General features: G+C 50.6%; 1 protein-coding gene across 1 annotated transcript in view; it reads left to right on the top strand.

Annotated features, from left to right (window-relative positions):
• The window catches only part of PAG1 (phosphoprotein membrane anchor with glycosphingolipid microdomains 1), a gene marked incomplete at its 3' end in the record, with an annotated part of 39,919 nt that extends 26,994 nt beyond the window's left edge, over positions 1 to 12,925 (top strand). The window contains exons 2-7 of the mRNA XM_080929258.1: positions 1,945 to 2,140; positions 3,443 to 3,494; positions 5,539 to 5,635; positions 8,089 to 8,675; positions 10,777 to 10,836; positions 12,563 to 12,925. Coding sequence (XP_080785384.1) covers positions 2,010 to 2,140; positions 3,443 to 3,494; positions 5,539 to 5,635; positions 8,089 to 8,675; positions 10,777 to 10,836; positions 12,563 to 12,925 — 1,290 coding nt within the window. The 5' untranslated portion in view covers positions 1,945 to 2,009. The remainder of the gene's footprint in view (positions 1 to 1,944; positions 2,141 to 3,442; positions 3,495 to 5,538; positions 5,636 to 8,088; positions 8,676 to 10,776; positions 10,837 to 12,562) is intronic.
• Between the last annotated feature and the right edge of the window lie 428 nt (positions 12,926 to 13,353).

Here is a 13,353-nt window from a genome sequence, read left to right as displayed (position 1 = left end):
TGGTCCCGTCCTGTTTGCAGACATAATATATAACCAAGAAAAGTCCCACATTATTCGAGAGACCCAATGCATCATGAAGCATTAGAGGGGTTTTCACGCGCACTCGCAGACTGGGAAGTAGGGTTTCCCTGGCTGTACTGTACCTCAGCTACCTACGATTCTTATCCTTGAATTTGCAGGCAAATGTACAATAGAACAATCTGCCTTTGTTGAAATGCCTTCAACTTACCCATTTGGTTACACTCTGGTTTGTCGCTGACACCCCAGAGGTTCCAGCATGTGAAGACCCTCGGGTGGCCACACATAACTACAGTAATGTCCCTGAGTCAAGTGAAAATGTAAAAATTAATGGTCTTTCTGCAAGAAAAATTCAGCTATGATTCATTATCCCAACACAGAAGTTATGTTTTTTTTTTTTCCTTTTCTGCTTACTTGAGCATGAATTTCAGACTGTTCCTCTTAATTAGAATGTTCTGGAGCTAACCAAATGGGTGTAGTTTAAATAAGGGCTCTCTTAACCACAGATAATGTTAGCCTGGTGTGCTCCGGTATTCTCAGCCTGACTCTAATATGGAAATGTTTGACAATATTTACAAATGACAGAATAACAGGGGATGAGCACTAATCTGGGCACTGTCAGACACATCATGGTGGGGACAGAGAGACGGTCCAAGCAGACCTGAGCTTCCTCTATGGCTCTGCGTGGAGACCGGGACCAAGTTCTTTCCCATCTTGAGTCCAACTTCTGGCCTTTAAAGAGGAGGTGAACAGAGCTTCCCATCGAGTGCTGGGGTGGCCATGCGGGGGCATCTGGTAGCATCCCTGAGAACTGAGTACAGGCCTTACACCTCCTCTGTGGTTCTTACGTGGATCTCACTTTCTGCTGAGGGGGTATCCTCAGCACATGCCTCCCCTCTGAAAATGACTCGCTGGGTACCCAGTATCAGCTCAGTGGAGACTCTTTGAAAGCAACGCTACACCCTCAGTAGATGGCGGTACGTGAGTGTAGACATGCACTCTGTTTGATCAGCAACACTGGCATAGCTCTGAGAGAAACAGGCTTGAGGAGCTAGGGGGATAATCGGGAACGTGGGAAGGAAATAGCAGTTCTGTGTCTAGGAAACCAGTGAGAGGGCTGAGATGTAAAGACACTCACCACCACACCTGACAACCTGAGTTCTCTCCCCGGGACCCACAGTAGAAGAGAGAACCGACTCTTGCAAGTTGTCTAGTGACCTCCACATTGCCCCATAGGGCACATGCATAGGTATATATGCACATATACATGCCTGATAAATAAAAAATTAATTTAAAATTTAAAGTTAGGTATGATGTACACACATATACATTTATAGTAAATATTTTAGACTGCCCTGTCTAGGGCATATTAATCCAAATAAGCATATGTCTTCTTGCTTTGGGGTGCTTGAAATCTTTATTGATGATTTTTAAGAACCTCCTTTGAAATAAGTCCATCCTCATACCAAGGTGATAAACTACCCATTGCTTCGGGCGCTCTGCTATACACTGGCACAGGCCCAGTTAAACTCCATGTGAGGAAATCAAGCATCAGGCCACACAGACTTGGAGAGAGCCAGGTTCCAGGCATGCCCGCCGTCTGCACACAACCGCCTGGCTGCTGTGAAGCCTCACTCCTCGTGGCTGTGTGTTTCTTACTTGAGGTGCTGAAACCTTTCGTATTCTGAAGTAAAGGTCTGACCATGACATCCATGTGTATTTTTGTGGTTTCTTCATACCCAAGCGCAAGGTCATTTCACACGGTTTCAGTGCACGTGCATTTCCATGTTGTGTGCAAAAGTTCCTGGTGTGGCATCATGTCAACACTCAAATCAGATTTGAGGACCTTTCTGGTTTGGGAACGTGACCCCGGGAATGCTCGGCCTCTCCAGGGAAGGTATTCTTAAGGTGTTGTTCTCTCTGCAGGGGGACAAAGCCCTCTAGACCCATGTGATCTCCTGTGAAGAACTGACCCCACCCCAGCTCCCACCATGGGGCCTGCAGGAAGCGCCCTGAGCAGTGGGCAGATGCAGATGCAGATGGTGCTGTGGGGAAGTCTGGCGGCCGTGGCCATGTTCTTCCTCATCACCCTCCTCATCCTACTGTGCTCCAGTTGTGACAGGTTAGAACAAGCATCCTGTTGTTTTCCCCGTGCCCGGCGGGGCCTCGGTAGTCAAAGCCGCCCTGGCCCATGCTCATTGGTTGGTTACAAAGGGCATTCTCCATCAGTCAGTTAAAAATCCTTATCTGTCTTTCTAGAGAGCAAAGCAAAGGGCCCCTTCTATTTTAAATGTTCGGAATGAGTTCTCGCTGTTCTCGAAGCACAGTCTCTGTGTTGTCTTTTTTGGCAGGGGGCATATTGAAGTCTGAGTGTACAGCCTGTTACCACGGTGGGCAGTTAACTGAGTATCTCACTGTTGTGTGGCATGGGAGAGCTCATGTATTATTAAAACTGTGTGTCATGAACTGCCCTTTATGGAGAGCCAGGTTTGTCTTGCCTACAAGAGAGAAAAAACCCCTTTTTTTAAACATTACACTTGCCTCCCTCTGCTCAGGGAGAAGTGGGGTTCTTTGTAACTGACTTCCCAGATGCTCAGAGATGGTACCAAGTGTGCAGCCTTCTGCTATTGCTGGGAGCCACTGCGGACCAGCTTAGCGAGGTCGATACTCAGCTCTCTCAGCCTGGGAAGAAACCTGATGATATTTAAAATTCTGATATGGATCCCACTCTAAGATCTATCAAGAAGAGAAAATCATTCTCTCTGGCCTTATGCTGCCTCTCCTAGTCCCTGGCAAAATGGACCCAGGCCTTTAAGGACTAGAAGCCTAGAAACACTAGTCCTAGCTCCCATGAGCTTAGATTCTGCTGCTGTAATGACTCACTCACCCACTAGGTGTCACCCTCTCCTCAACACAAATAGAAATGTCATCTTTACAACCAATGGCTTTCTTTAGACTGTTCTGTGTAAAACACATTCTATTTTTACTCAACAGACTTTTTGGTAGACTGGAAGTACATATTACTCATCCTGAGAGCACATCGCCTTCCTGATGTGCCAAAGTAGTATCTCCTGTATTTTCTCTCATCCCTTACAGAACAGTGACTCCAGAGATGAGATCACCCTGAGGATTTGCTAAAGAAAAAAGGCAGTGTCTGTCATCTGAGCATTCTAGGCACAGACAGACCCTGCTTGCGGCCTGGCATCCTCCCGGCCTCCGGTTGTGAGCCTCTGGGAAGGGGTGTGCCGGAAGAGGGCTCAGCCTTTGCAGTCGGTTACAATGTTTCCTGCTCTCTTAGCAAAATAAACCTAGTTAATAAAACCAGAGAGGAGGAGCTGACAAACCTTAGGCTAGGGGAACGTGGTGTGCGCTTCACTTTAAGGACACGTTTGACATCAGAATGGCGTTTTCGTTTCCGTTTCAGAGAGAAGAAGCCACGGCAGCATAGTGCAGACCATGAGAACCTGATGAATGTGGTAAGCCTCGCTCAGGGTGTCTTGTCTGTCCGCCTCCCCAGGAACGGTGCGCCAGAGGCAGCTGGCACTCGGACGTACGTGGGGGTTTGCCGCAGCTTTCTGTATTGTGTACATACGGCTGGGAGCCCGGCTGGACCAGTGTTCAGGGAAACTTCTGAAGCGAACAGTTGCTGGACCGCCTAAATTGCTAAGTGTCCCCAGCCTGCTGCAGAGATGTCTCCTAGTCCGGTAGGGCTGTCCCAAGGAGCAACGGGATGACTCAGATACAAGTTCTTGTTTCTCCAGCATTCAATGTTGTTACTTGAGCTCCTTCCAGAGCTAGATGTGTTCCCACACTCAGCTCCTTAGTGCGCACCCGGTCCTTGCTGTCACCCCCCCACACACAGCCTTCTCCTCTACCCCTCATGTCACCTTCCCTCTCTGAATGTATGTCCTCAGGGCCACGCCCCCGCTTTCATAAAGATAGCAAATATACTCCTCTGACTCAAGTCTTAATTAGTGCCCTCTGAAACGGCCCTGGGTTCTGACAAGGTTAGTGTGTGGCACTGGGGACTGAGATTTTGGCACACACTGGGTGGTACTGCTGACATTTATTTATCAGGGCCTGGGCTCCGCAGCGTAGCTTGGCCTTGGTGCATTGGTGGATCCTCCACATTTGATGGGATCCTGATGCAGGATCAAGGAGCGATCCATCCACCTGGGTGAGGACCAGCCTCTGTCTTTTGTTGAGCCCTTAAGTGCAGCACAGGCTCAGCAGCTCTGTCTCCAGGGCTGTGTTGCGTCCCCTCCGAACCCCAGGGCAGTTCTAGGCAAGAAAGTACTTCTTGCTCAGAGTCACAGCATGTAAGCATTAGACTCTGAGGAGAGGTTCTGTGCTATTTGCACCCTGCAGGCATGTTCAGAGCACGTGCATGAGGCACCAGGATTCCTGAACCCCCACTTTCCAATGTGCCTGTAGCCCAAGCTGCCAGGATTCCCAGCTCCTCCTGGACCCCAGGGCTCTCCCTTCCTATATCTGAGACCACCACCCTCACCCAACACAGCCACCCTGGCCCTCAGCATCTCTCCTGCCCTGACTGGCATTCTCAGTGTTTTCACCCTCTTACATTGTCCCCACTCCCTGTCCCCAGCGTCTCCGTTCTCTCCAGTGATTGCTGATGTGACAGGAGGGGAGATGGAAGGGTGGACCCTGTCTTTCTTCACCTCCCACCTTCCCCAGTCAGGGAGATAGAAAGCTGTGGCTGAACTTGGAGCTCGCTTCCTCCTAGAACAGGGGTTCTCTGGTACGGCTAGACCCGTGCACTGTATGAAGCTGGTGTTCAGGGCTGGGACCACGCTTCCCTGGTCACCATGATATGGGCACCAAAGTGAATGCCATTGTTCTTGATCTTCTGACCCAGTTACTCTGCCCAAGGGCAGGAAAGCAGAGGAGAGAGCCGCCTCCCCATTCTCCCCCACATAGGCTGTCCTCCACATTCCTCCAGGACAGGACGCCTGCACACAGCTGCCCACCCAGCCCCCGAGTTCCCCGGGCCAGTCACAGTTTGCCAACTTGTTTCTCATAGGAGCTGAGGTGGGACATAGGGTTCAAAAGGACATTACAGAAGTTTGGCTGCGACATGTGATGCAGGAAGCCTTCCCTTGATCTCCACTTTTGTCCCCAATACCAGCATCTGTATCTCAGAGTCCTGGCAAACCGCTGTGTTGGCCATGTTTGAGTCTCTGCCCATCAGGGGACAGCAGCAATATTTTGCTGTTTGTTTGGCAACACCTGTGTTTCAGGGATGACATTGGTCCCTGCTGAACTCTGTCCTGACACACGTAATGATCTGTGGTGTCCTTGTCCCTTGAGCTAGGGAAACACCAGGTCCCTGAGCCACCAGTAACGGCGCTGCCTGGAGCCGCGCTCGAGTGTGACTACCCACGGGATTCCGTCTCCCTGATTTAGTCAATGGACTCTGGCATTTCTTTGGCTGCTTTGGTTTTCATAGTGTCGTCTGGTGCCCAGGAGATTCTCAGCAAAAGATGTGTTTGGATTTTTCAGCCTTCCGACAAGGAGATGTTCAGCCACTCGGCGACCAGCCTGACAACAGACGCGCTGGCTAGCAGTGAACAGAACGGGGTGCTCACCGCCGGCGACAGTAAGTTCTGCAGGGAAGCACCTGGAAGGACTAGGCTTCGAACGAGGCAGCTCACATCTGCGGTGATGACTCCACACACACCAGGCAGGCAAGGGATGCACAGACAGACATGCGGACAGAACACTAGCGACGTATCCTATCCCAGTCTTTATTATTAACCAGCCAGAGGTCTCATTTGCATAATGACACCTAATCGGTTTGTTGGCTGCTGGGTGCCAGGAACCCTCTTGGAGTGAAGGGCCATTCCCTTCCCTGTGCCCACGCACCGTTGGCACAAAGCCCCCAGTTTAAAACTGAGAGGGCACTAGCACAGGGCCTTTGGATCAAATTACCACAGGCTAATGCAGGAGCGGCTGCGACCCTCCCGGCACCCCTGCTGGAGGCTGATGGAGAGTCACTTCTTTACCTCCTGCGCCCTCCTGCATCCCTTCATGTTTGCTTCTCCCGAATCTCTTGCTGGCCTTACTCTTTCACGCTTCAGGACCTAGGTAACCCAGGTCTCTACCCATCCCACCGTTAGCTGATGACACGTGGGGGCACACGCAAGCACACACAGAGAGTTGCTGTGTCACTACAGCATGCAGTTCAGAGACTGGGCTGTCGGCATCTTTGGGAAACTAAATCCTTGTCACCCAGTCATTAGTGATCTGACTGACGCTTGTTATCACAGATTGTGAGGATCTGCAACTTGAAGCTGGGAACCCAATACTAGGGCAGACAGTCCAGGGCAGGCTCACCGTCTCGCTCGGTGTGCACCGACTGGCAGGTGGAGTTGCAAAGACGGCTTCCTGCTTTGCAGCGTGTGGCATGAGTTCACCCAAGGGGGTTATCAGCAATGGCACCCAAGGCACACAGCAGGAGCCACTCCTGCAGAAGAAGCTAGAACCCTAGGGCTGCTCATCTCTAGGCTAAGGATAGTATGTTTCTTTTTCCTTTCTTCTCCCTAACAGATGACTGTTTTACACTTCCACACAAGTATATGATATACTTTGCTCACACTCACCCTCACTGCCCTCACACCTCCACACACTCCTGCTAACCCCCTTCCTCTTCCCAGGTGTCCCCTCCTCCTGTTTGGGCTTTCTTGGATTGTTGTTGTATTGGAGGGTTTTATTTCATTTTGTGGGTTTGGTGAAGAGCCTCATGAGCCCGTCCCAGATGACACACTGCCTCTAATTCCCGTACGGTGAGATTCGGTTGGGTGTTTTGATGGAAGCACCCTGAGAACAAACTTCCATTCCACTCACATATGACTGAACAGTCAAACTCCGTGTGATAATAACTGACCAGAATCATGGTCACCATTTTATAGGCAATCCCAGGATGTCCTGGCTGGACTCCTCCTATGAGGGGGTCTCTCAGTCAGGGTTTCTATTCCTGCACAAAACATCATGACCAAGAAGCAAGTTGGGGAGGAAAGGGTTTGTTCAGCTTACACTTCCACACTGCTGTTCATCACCAGAGGAAGTCAGGACTGGAACTCAAGCAGGTCAGGAAGCAGGAGCTGATGCAGAGGCCATGGAGGGATGTCACTTACTGACTTGCTTCCCCTGGCTTGCTCAGCCTGCTTTCTTATAGAACCCAGGTCTACCAGCCCAGGGATGGCTCCACCCACAATGGGCTGGGCCAGGGATGGCTCCACCCACAATGGACTGGGCCCTCCCCCCTTGATCACTAGTTGAGAAAATGCCTTACAGCTGGATCTCATGGAGGCATTTCCCCAATTGAGGCTCCTTTGTGATAACTCCAGCTTGTGTCAAGTTGACACAAAACCAGCCAGTACAGGAGGCAAGGATGTGGGGCGAAGGCGATGTGGGAAGAGAACACGGTGTTTCCCGGCTCTTTCAATGCTGGCTAAGGGTCTATCATCGAGTCTCAGCTTATGTCTGCCAGATGAAAGAGATGGTAGCGATGGGAAAAGAGACTACTTCCCTCACATAGGCAGAGATTAATTACAGTAAGGTGAAGAGCCAACACCCACGCCCCGAGTGTTGTTGGTTTTGTCTGCTACACTGGGGGAGAAACCCAGGACCCAAGAGTGAGGCAAATACTCTACCACCGAGTTAGGGCCACAGCCCACCCTTTACTTTTTATTTTGAGCCAGGTTACCCAGCCCGGTCTTGAATTTAGTCTTCCTGCCTCAGCCTCTTTAGGCGGCCCCAACCCAACTAGCACTTTCACCTGGTACCTCTGCCTGCGTGAGTTTCAGCAGGAGTAATACGTAATGAAGGAACCAAAAGTCAAAGTATAGCGCACATCATTTATTAAATTATGTCCTGGTCAAGATACAGGGCATAGCTTCCCTTTCCGTGTGATGGGAGTAAGGCTGTTCGTTGGCACTAAAGTCTGCAACTGAGCATCAGGTAAAACCAGGTTTGTAGGTGTGACACAGGGGTCCACGCACTGGTTTTTAGGGATGGCTCCCTCCGCTGTTAACACCCCTGCCCCTTCAGTTCTTTCAGAAGACAGCACGCTGACCTGCATGCAGCCTTATGAGGAAGTCCAGACCTCGGCTTCAGATCTGCTGGACTCCCAGGACAGCACAGGAAAGACCAAGTGCCACCAGAGCCGGGAGCTGCCCAGGATCCCGCCTGAGAACGCCGTGGACGCGATGCTCACAGCCAGGGCGGTGGACGGGGACTCCGGCCCCGGCGTGGAGGGGCCCTACGAGGTGCTCAAGGATAGCTCCTCCCAGGAGAACATGGTGGAGGACTGCTTGTATGAGACAGTGAAGGAAATCAAGGAGGTAGCAGACAAAGGCCAGGGTGGCAAGTCCAAGTCCACTTCTGCCTTGAAGGAGCTTCAGGGGGCCCACGCAGAAGGCAAGGCCGACTTCGCTGAATACGCCTCTGTGGACAGAAACAAAAAGTGCCGCTACAGCACGAACGCAGAGAGCATTCTGGGAACTTCCAGTGACCTGGACGAGGAAACCCCACCGCCTGTCCCAGTTAAACTTCTGGATGAGAATGCCAACGTTCCAGAGAAGGGAGAGAGGGGGGAAGAAGAGCAAGCTCCAGACGCAACCGGTGGACACAGCAAGGTGGGCTTTTGCTATGACAACGTTACCAGACTGAGAGGTGTGTGTGCGTGTGCATGCGTGTGTGTGTGTGTGTGTGTGTGTGTGTGTGTGTGTGTGCGCGCGCGCGTGCGCGCGTGCCTGTGGCATCAGCTGTGCTTGGATTTTTTTTTTTTTTACCCTCTGAACCTTAACTGACAAAAGATTTATGTTTATAAACCTTTCTCAGCATCTCATTTAGTTTCCAGATTTTTTTATATCTAATTAGACCAATATCATTGCCTTCATTTTGAAGCCTGGGAACTAAATTGGCAAGATCCTTTTCCGGACATCCCCCCTCTTCTGTTCCTCGGGCGGCACGGTAACCTTGAACCTTTCAGAATCCCACAGCCCAAAGCACAGTGGCCTTTACAGAGGCTGGGTGTCAGGGGTGCCTGCTCGCAGCTGACTGTGGATTTTCCTGTACACCAGCTAACGGCTCTCACTTTTCCCCGGTTCCTAAACAGTGTTTTTAAGTGATTTCTAAGATTTTAGTCAGCAGAGGTCTAAACCGGTGCATGTGTCCTAGTGTCTGAACCACGGTGAGCCTCACGTCTGCATGCCGGCTTGCCCTCGCAGGTTAACTAGGCCTGCATTACTTCAGTCGGCTAACATCAGACTTCCGGTACCTAGTGAGAACGACGAAAATCATCTTCCAGCGAGACACTGCCGACGGCCACCCCTCCCATGGCTGCACTGGTTGTGCTATGACACCATTCTTTGCACTGTTCTGAGTTTATCTCAACAGTTCACATTATCTGTGAAATCGGCTGCTGCAAGCGCCATAAAAGTATCTGTAAACATTTCCATGAAGTGCAGAAGTTTCCACCCTTCATATGACCAAAGACAGATGGAGCCGATAGGAGTTTACAAGGCCTACAGCTTTTGGTTGGCAAACATATGGAAGATAAGAGGGTTGCTTGTTAATAAGCAGTTTTCCAGATTTCACATTAAAAGCTGGAAATACACATCTAAGGATCAAGTCGTCCCTTCACATTATAAAAACGACTAACCCTCTTCTGTGGAAACAGTCCCAATTTTATGTGAATTAAGAATTTCAAATATTTAATGTTTATGAAAACAAAAATTTTTATCAAGCACCTATCGCATGCCATAAGGCCTTCTAGGTATTAATTAATAGACCAGTGAACGAACAAATTAATGAGAATCCCAGGTCATTGTGGGACTTCACCTTTAAATCATCATACAGTTTAAAGGGGAAAAGAAGGAAATAAGGGAGATTGGGAGTAAGTGGGGGTGGGGTGCAGAGTTAAGGGGCTGGCCGAGACCACAGTGAGAAGACAGAGCTGCAAGTCCAGTTGAGTTCGTCTTGTTTTGAATGTGACATGTGTGTAAGTGAAGATAATCCCACCAAGAAGAGGATCTGCTGATGTGGACGGAGCGAGAGAGAGGTAGTCATCACATTAGCGTGGGAAGGCAGCCTCTCCGAGGACGCAGCCACTGGGAAGGAGGGAAGGACAGAGGGCAGAAGAGAAATGAAGGGGGAAAGGAACAGATAGTTGCATCACAACTAAGTGCTGACGATCTGTTGGAATTAATGAGAGGAGATGAGTAAGGAAAGCGGTGTGGACAGAGAGGGACAGGGAGATACTTAAGGCCACTGGGAGACAGAGAAGCTTCAGTCAGTGTGGGAGACAGGTGGTTCGCATGGATCTGCTTTTGTCGGAATCAAGAATTAAGATCAAAAACATGTTAGAAATAGTTAATAAACCAGAGCCAAAATCACAGAAGAACCAGAAACCAAACTCACCGAGAAACAAGTCAAGGGGAGACTGCGAGAGCTGCGGGGTTCTTCCTGGTGATACCCGCAGGCTTTCGGAAGTAAACACTGCTATGCCGTGTAGAACCATCAATCAGCCCTTCCTCAGGGACAGTTAGGAACCAAATGCTAACACATCGGAAGCCACTGGGTGACCAAGGCCATGGGAGCAGGTGACGCAGGACACATACTGTCAGTATCCTGTAGAAATCGCGTGAAAGCATTAGTGTAGACGTGTGTCCTAGGTTAAACTATTCACTTCAAACTGCTTTACTTTGGTTTGCTTTTTTTTTTTTTTTTTGACAGAGATTTAGTTCCTTGTCATACAAGTCTCGGGAAGAAGATCCAACTCTTACAGAAGAGGAGGTAAATTTCAATTCTTCTCAAATGACCGAATAAGTCTGTTAGAGAAATGCAGCCATTGAGGCCTAGAGAGATGGTTTAGCAGTTAACGGTATGTGCCACGCTTGCACAAGAGTTCACTTGCCAGAACCTAGCTGGGCTGGGCAGCTCCCAACCAGCTGCCTCGCCGGCTCCAGAAGAATCCAGCGCCTCTGCTGTCCACAGGCCTTTGTGCTCACATGCGCATGCAAGTTTAAAAACAAATGTTAAAAGAAAATGGGAGCTAAGTCTGTAACCCCAGTTATCATAAATCCAATCTGGTGTGAACAACTACAGTCCCGTGATCCGGGAGGTAGAGGCAGGAGGATCAAGAGTTCAAGGCTAGCTCTGGCTATGTCAGGCTAGCCTGGGCTACATAAGACTTAAAACTTCATTACTGAAAGATGTCAGGGCAGGAGCTTAAAGGCAGGGACTGAATGAAGCAGAGGCCATGGAGTACTAATATAAGAAAGCCTGTTTTCTTATATAAACCAGTCACCGACCTAGGGGTGGAGCCAGCCACAGTGGGCTGGGCTCTCCCACACAAGTCATTATTTAAAAATGGCCTACCGGCTTGTCTACAATTGACTGTACAAAGGTCCCTTTTCAACTGAGGTCCTCTCCGGTCTGGTGATTCTACTTCTTCACGTTGAAACAGAACAAAACAACCTAGCCCACAGTCATGGTTTTCCTCAGAGTCTCAGTGCCTGCTTGGGAGGCTGGAGAAAGTCTAGTTCAGTGAAGCTGAGACTGCATACCAAGACCCTGCCCACCACCCTCCCCCACCACAAAAAGTAGTGCTTCTTCCCAAGAATAAACGTTCTAGTCAGGGCGGCCTTTAGAGAGAATACAGCGGTAGGCTGGAAATTTCTGAAAGTCAGGATGGGCGGGAGATGGGAAATGTCTCCGTGAGGAATGCTGGTCACCTCCAGAAAGACGAACCGAGCTAAGGTGAGCATCGTGAGGCAGCCCGTGAGAACCGTTCCGAGGACCAGGGTAAAGAGTCGGTCGATTTTCAGCACGCGACTGTGGCACACGGCGTGCTAGGTTCAGACAGCAGCGGACATCTCCCCTGCTCTAGCTGCACACAGCTGGAGGGGAAGGCCCAGTGTGTGTCCTGTGCGCCTGTGGGAACCCACACGCATGAGCAGGAGTGTTGCCTTGTACAGAGAACCCTTGAGTGTGGTGCAGGAAGGAGAAGCATGTCGGAGTTCAAGGCCCTATTTCCTCAGGATACTTCCCAATCCCGTCTGCTCTTTTCCCACGGACAGGAGCTTTCTTTCATCTACCTGTTTCCCTAACCGCACAGGGTAAAACCTGGCATTCATCTGTGGGGCCTGTTACTTTACTATCCCAGGGACAGCCCGTTGCTGAGGTCTTTCCGAGGCCTCCCAACCTCCACTCTCTGGCTTGCATCTCTGGGGTACCCTCACTGGCTCACACACTGCTTCCTCCTGAGTCCTCTGAGTCCTGCAGCCACAAGGGCGCCACCTGTCCCCACGTGAACGCCGCAAAACATGGTTTATAGAGAGTTAATCAAATATGACTCAGCTACAGAAAGGAAATAGTGTAATTATTATTCTCTAGCAACATACGACACTTACAGGGGGTGGAACATGTTCCTAAGTGCCAAGTGTCTAGCTTGTCACCGGGCAGGGGAGGAGGGAGTAACAGCCTGCAGATGTCTTGTTCACATCTCTCTGTCCCCTAGATCTCAGCAATGTATTCCTCGGTGAATAAGCCTGGGCAGTCGGCACACAAGCCTGGACCATCTATGAAAGGACCAGAATCTAGCTGCCACCCCGTGCGGGATGCCCCTCAGAGGTCGTCATCTTCCTGTAACGACCTCTATGCCACTGTGAAAGACTTCGAGAAAGCTCCCAACAGCACCAGCACAATGCCACCAGCAAGGAGACCCAGTGAGGAACCAGAACCTGACTATGAAGCCATACAGACTCTAAACAGAGAGGACGAAAAGGTCCATCTGGGGGCCAACGGCCACCTGGTCCCCAAGGAGAATGACTACGAGAGCATCGGAGACTTGCAGCACTGCAGGGATGTTACCAGACTCTAGCCAGCCTGGGATCAGCAGCTCCGCTGTGGAGAGGCGGCAGCAGTCTCCTGCTGCTTCACTTAACTGAAGTCACGCAGGCTCACAGTTTCCGACACCGTAAGGTACGACCCACCTGCCAGGACAGCCACCCTCCCGTGCTCCCAAGAAACCGGTACCCCTGACCGCCACCTCCCACTAAAGAAGGCTGCAGCTGCCTGGAATTCTTCCTGCCCACCGTGGACGAGCCAGGCTTTCTTCCCTCGGGCTCCTTTCCTCTAAACTTGTGCTCAAACGCTGGCCTTTCACTCCTGGAGACCTCCCATGTGTGGTTCATCCCAAGGGCGGTCTCCCTCTGGCCTGCAAAGGCCTTCAGCTAATATCATGGAGAGAAACTGGTTCCCATTAACCCGCCCTCTGGGAATCTGGATGTACAGGCTGAGCGGTATTGG

The sequence above is a fragment of the Micromys minutus genome (assembly GCF_963924665.1).
Source record: "Micromys minutus genome assembly, chromosome: 15".
Taxonomy (NCBI): domain Eukaryota; kingdom Metazoa; phylum Chordata; class Mammalia; order Rodentia; family Muridae; genus Micromys; species Micromys minutus.
This window is presented reverse-complemented; position numbering and strand designations above follow the sequence as displayed.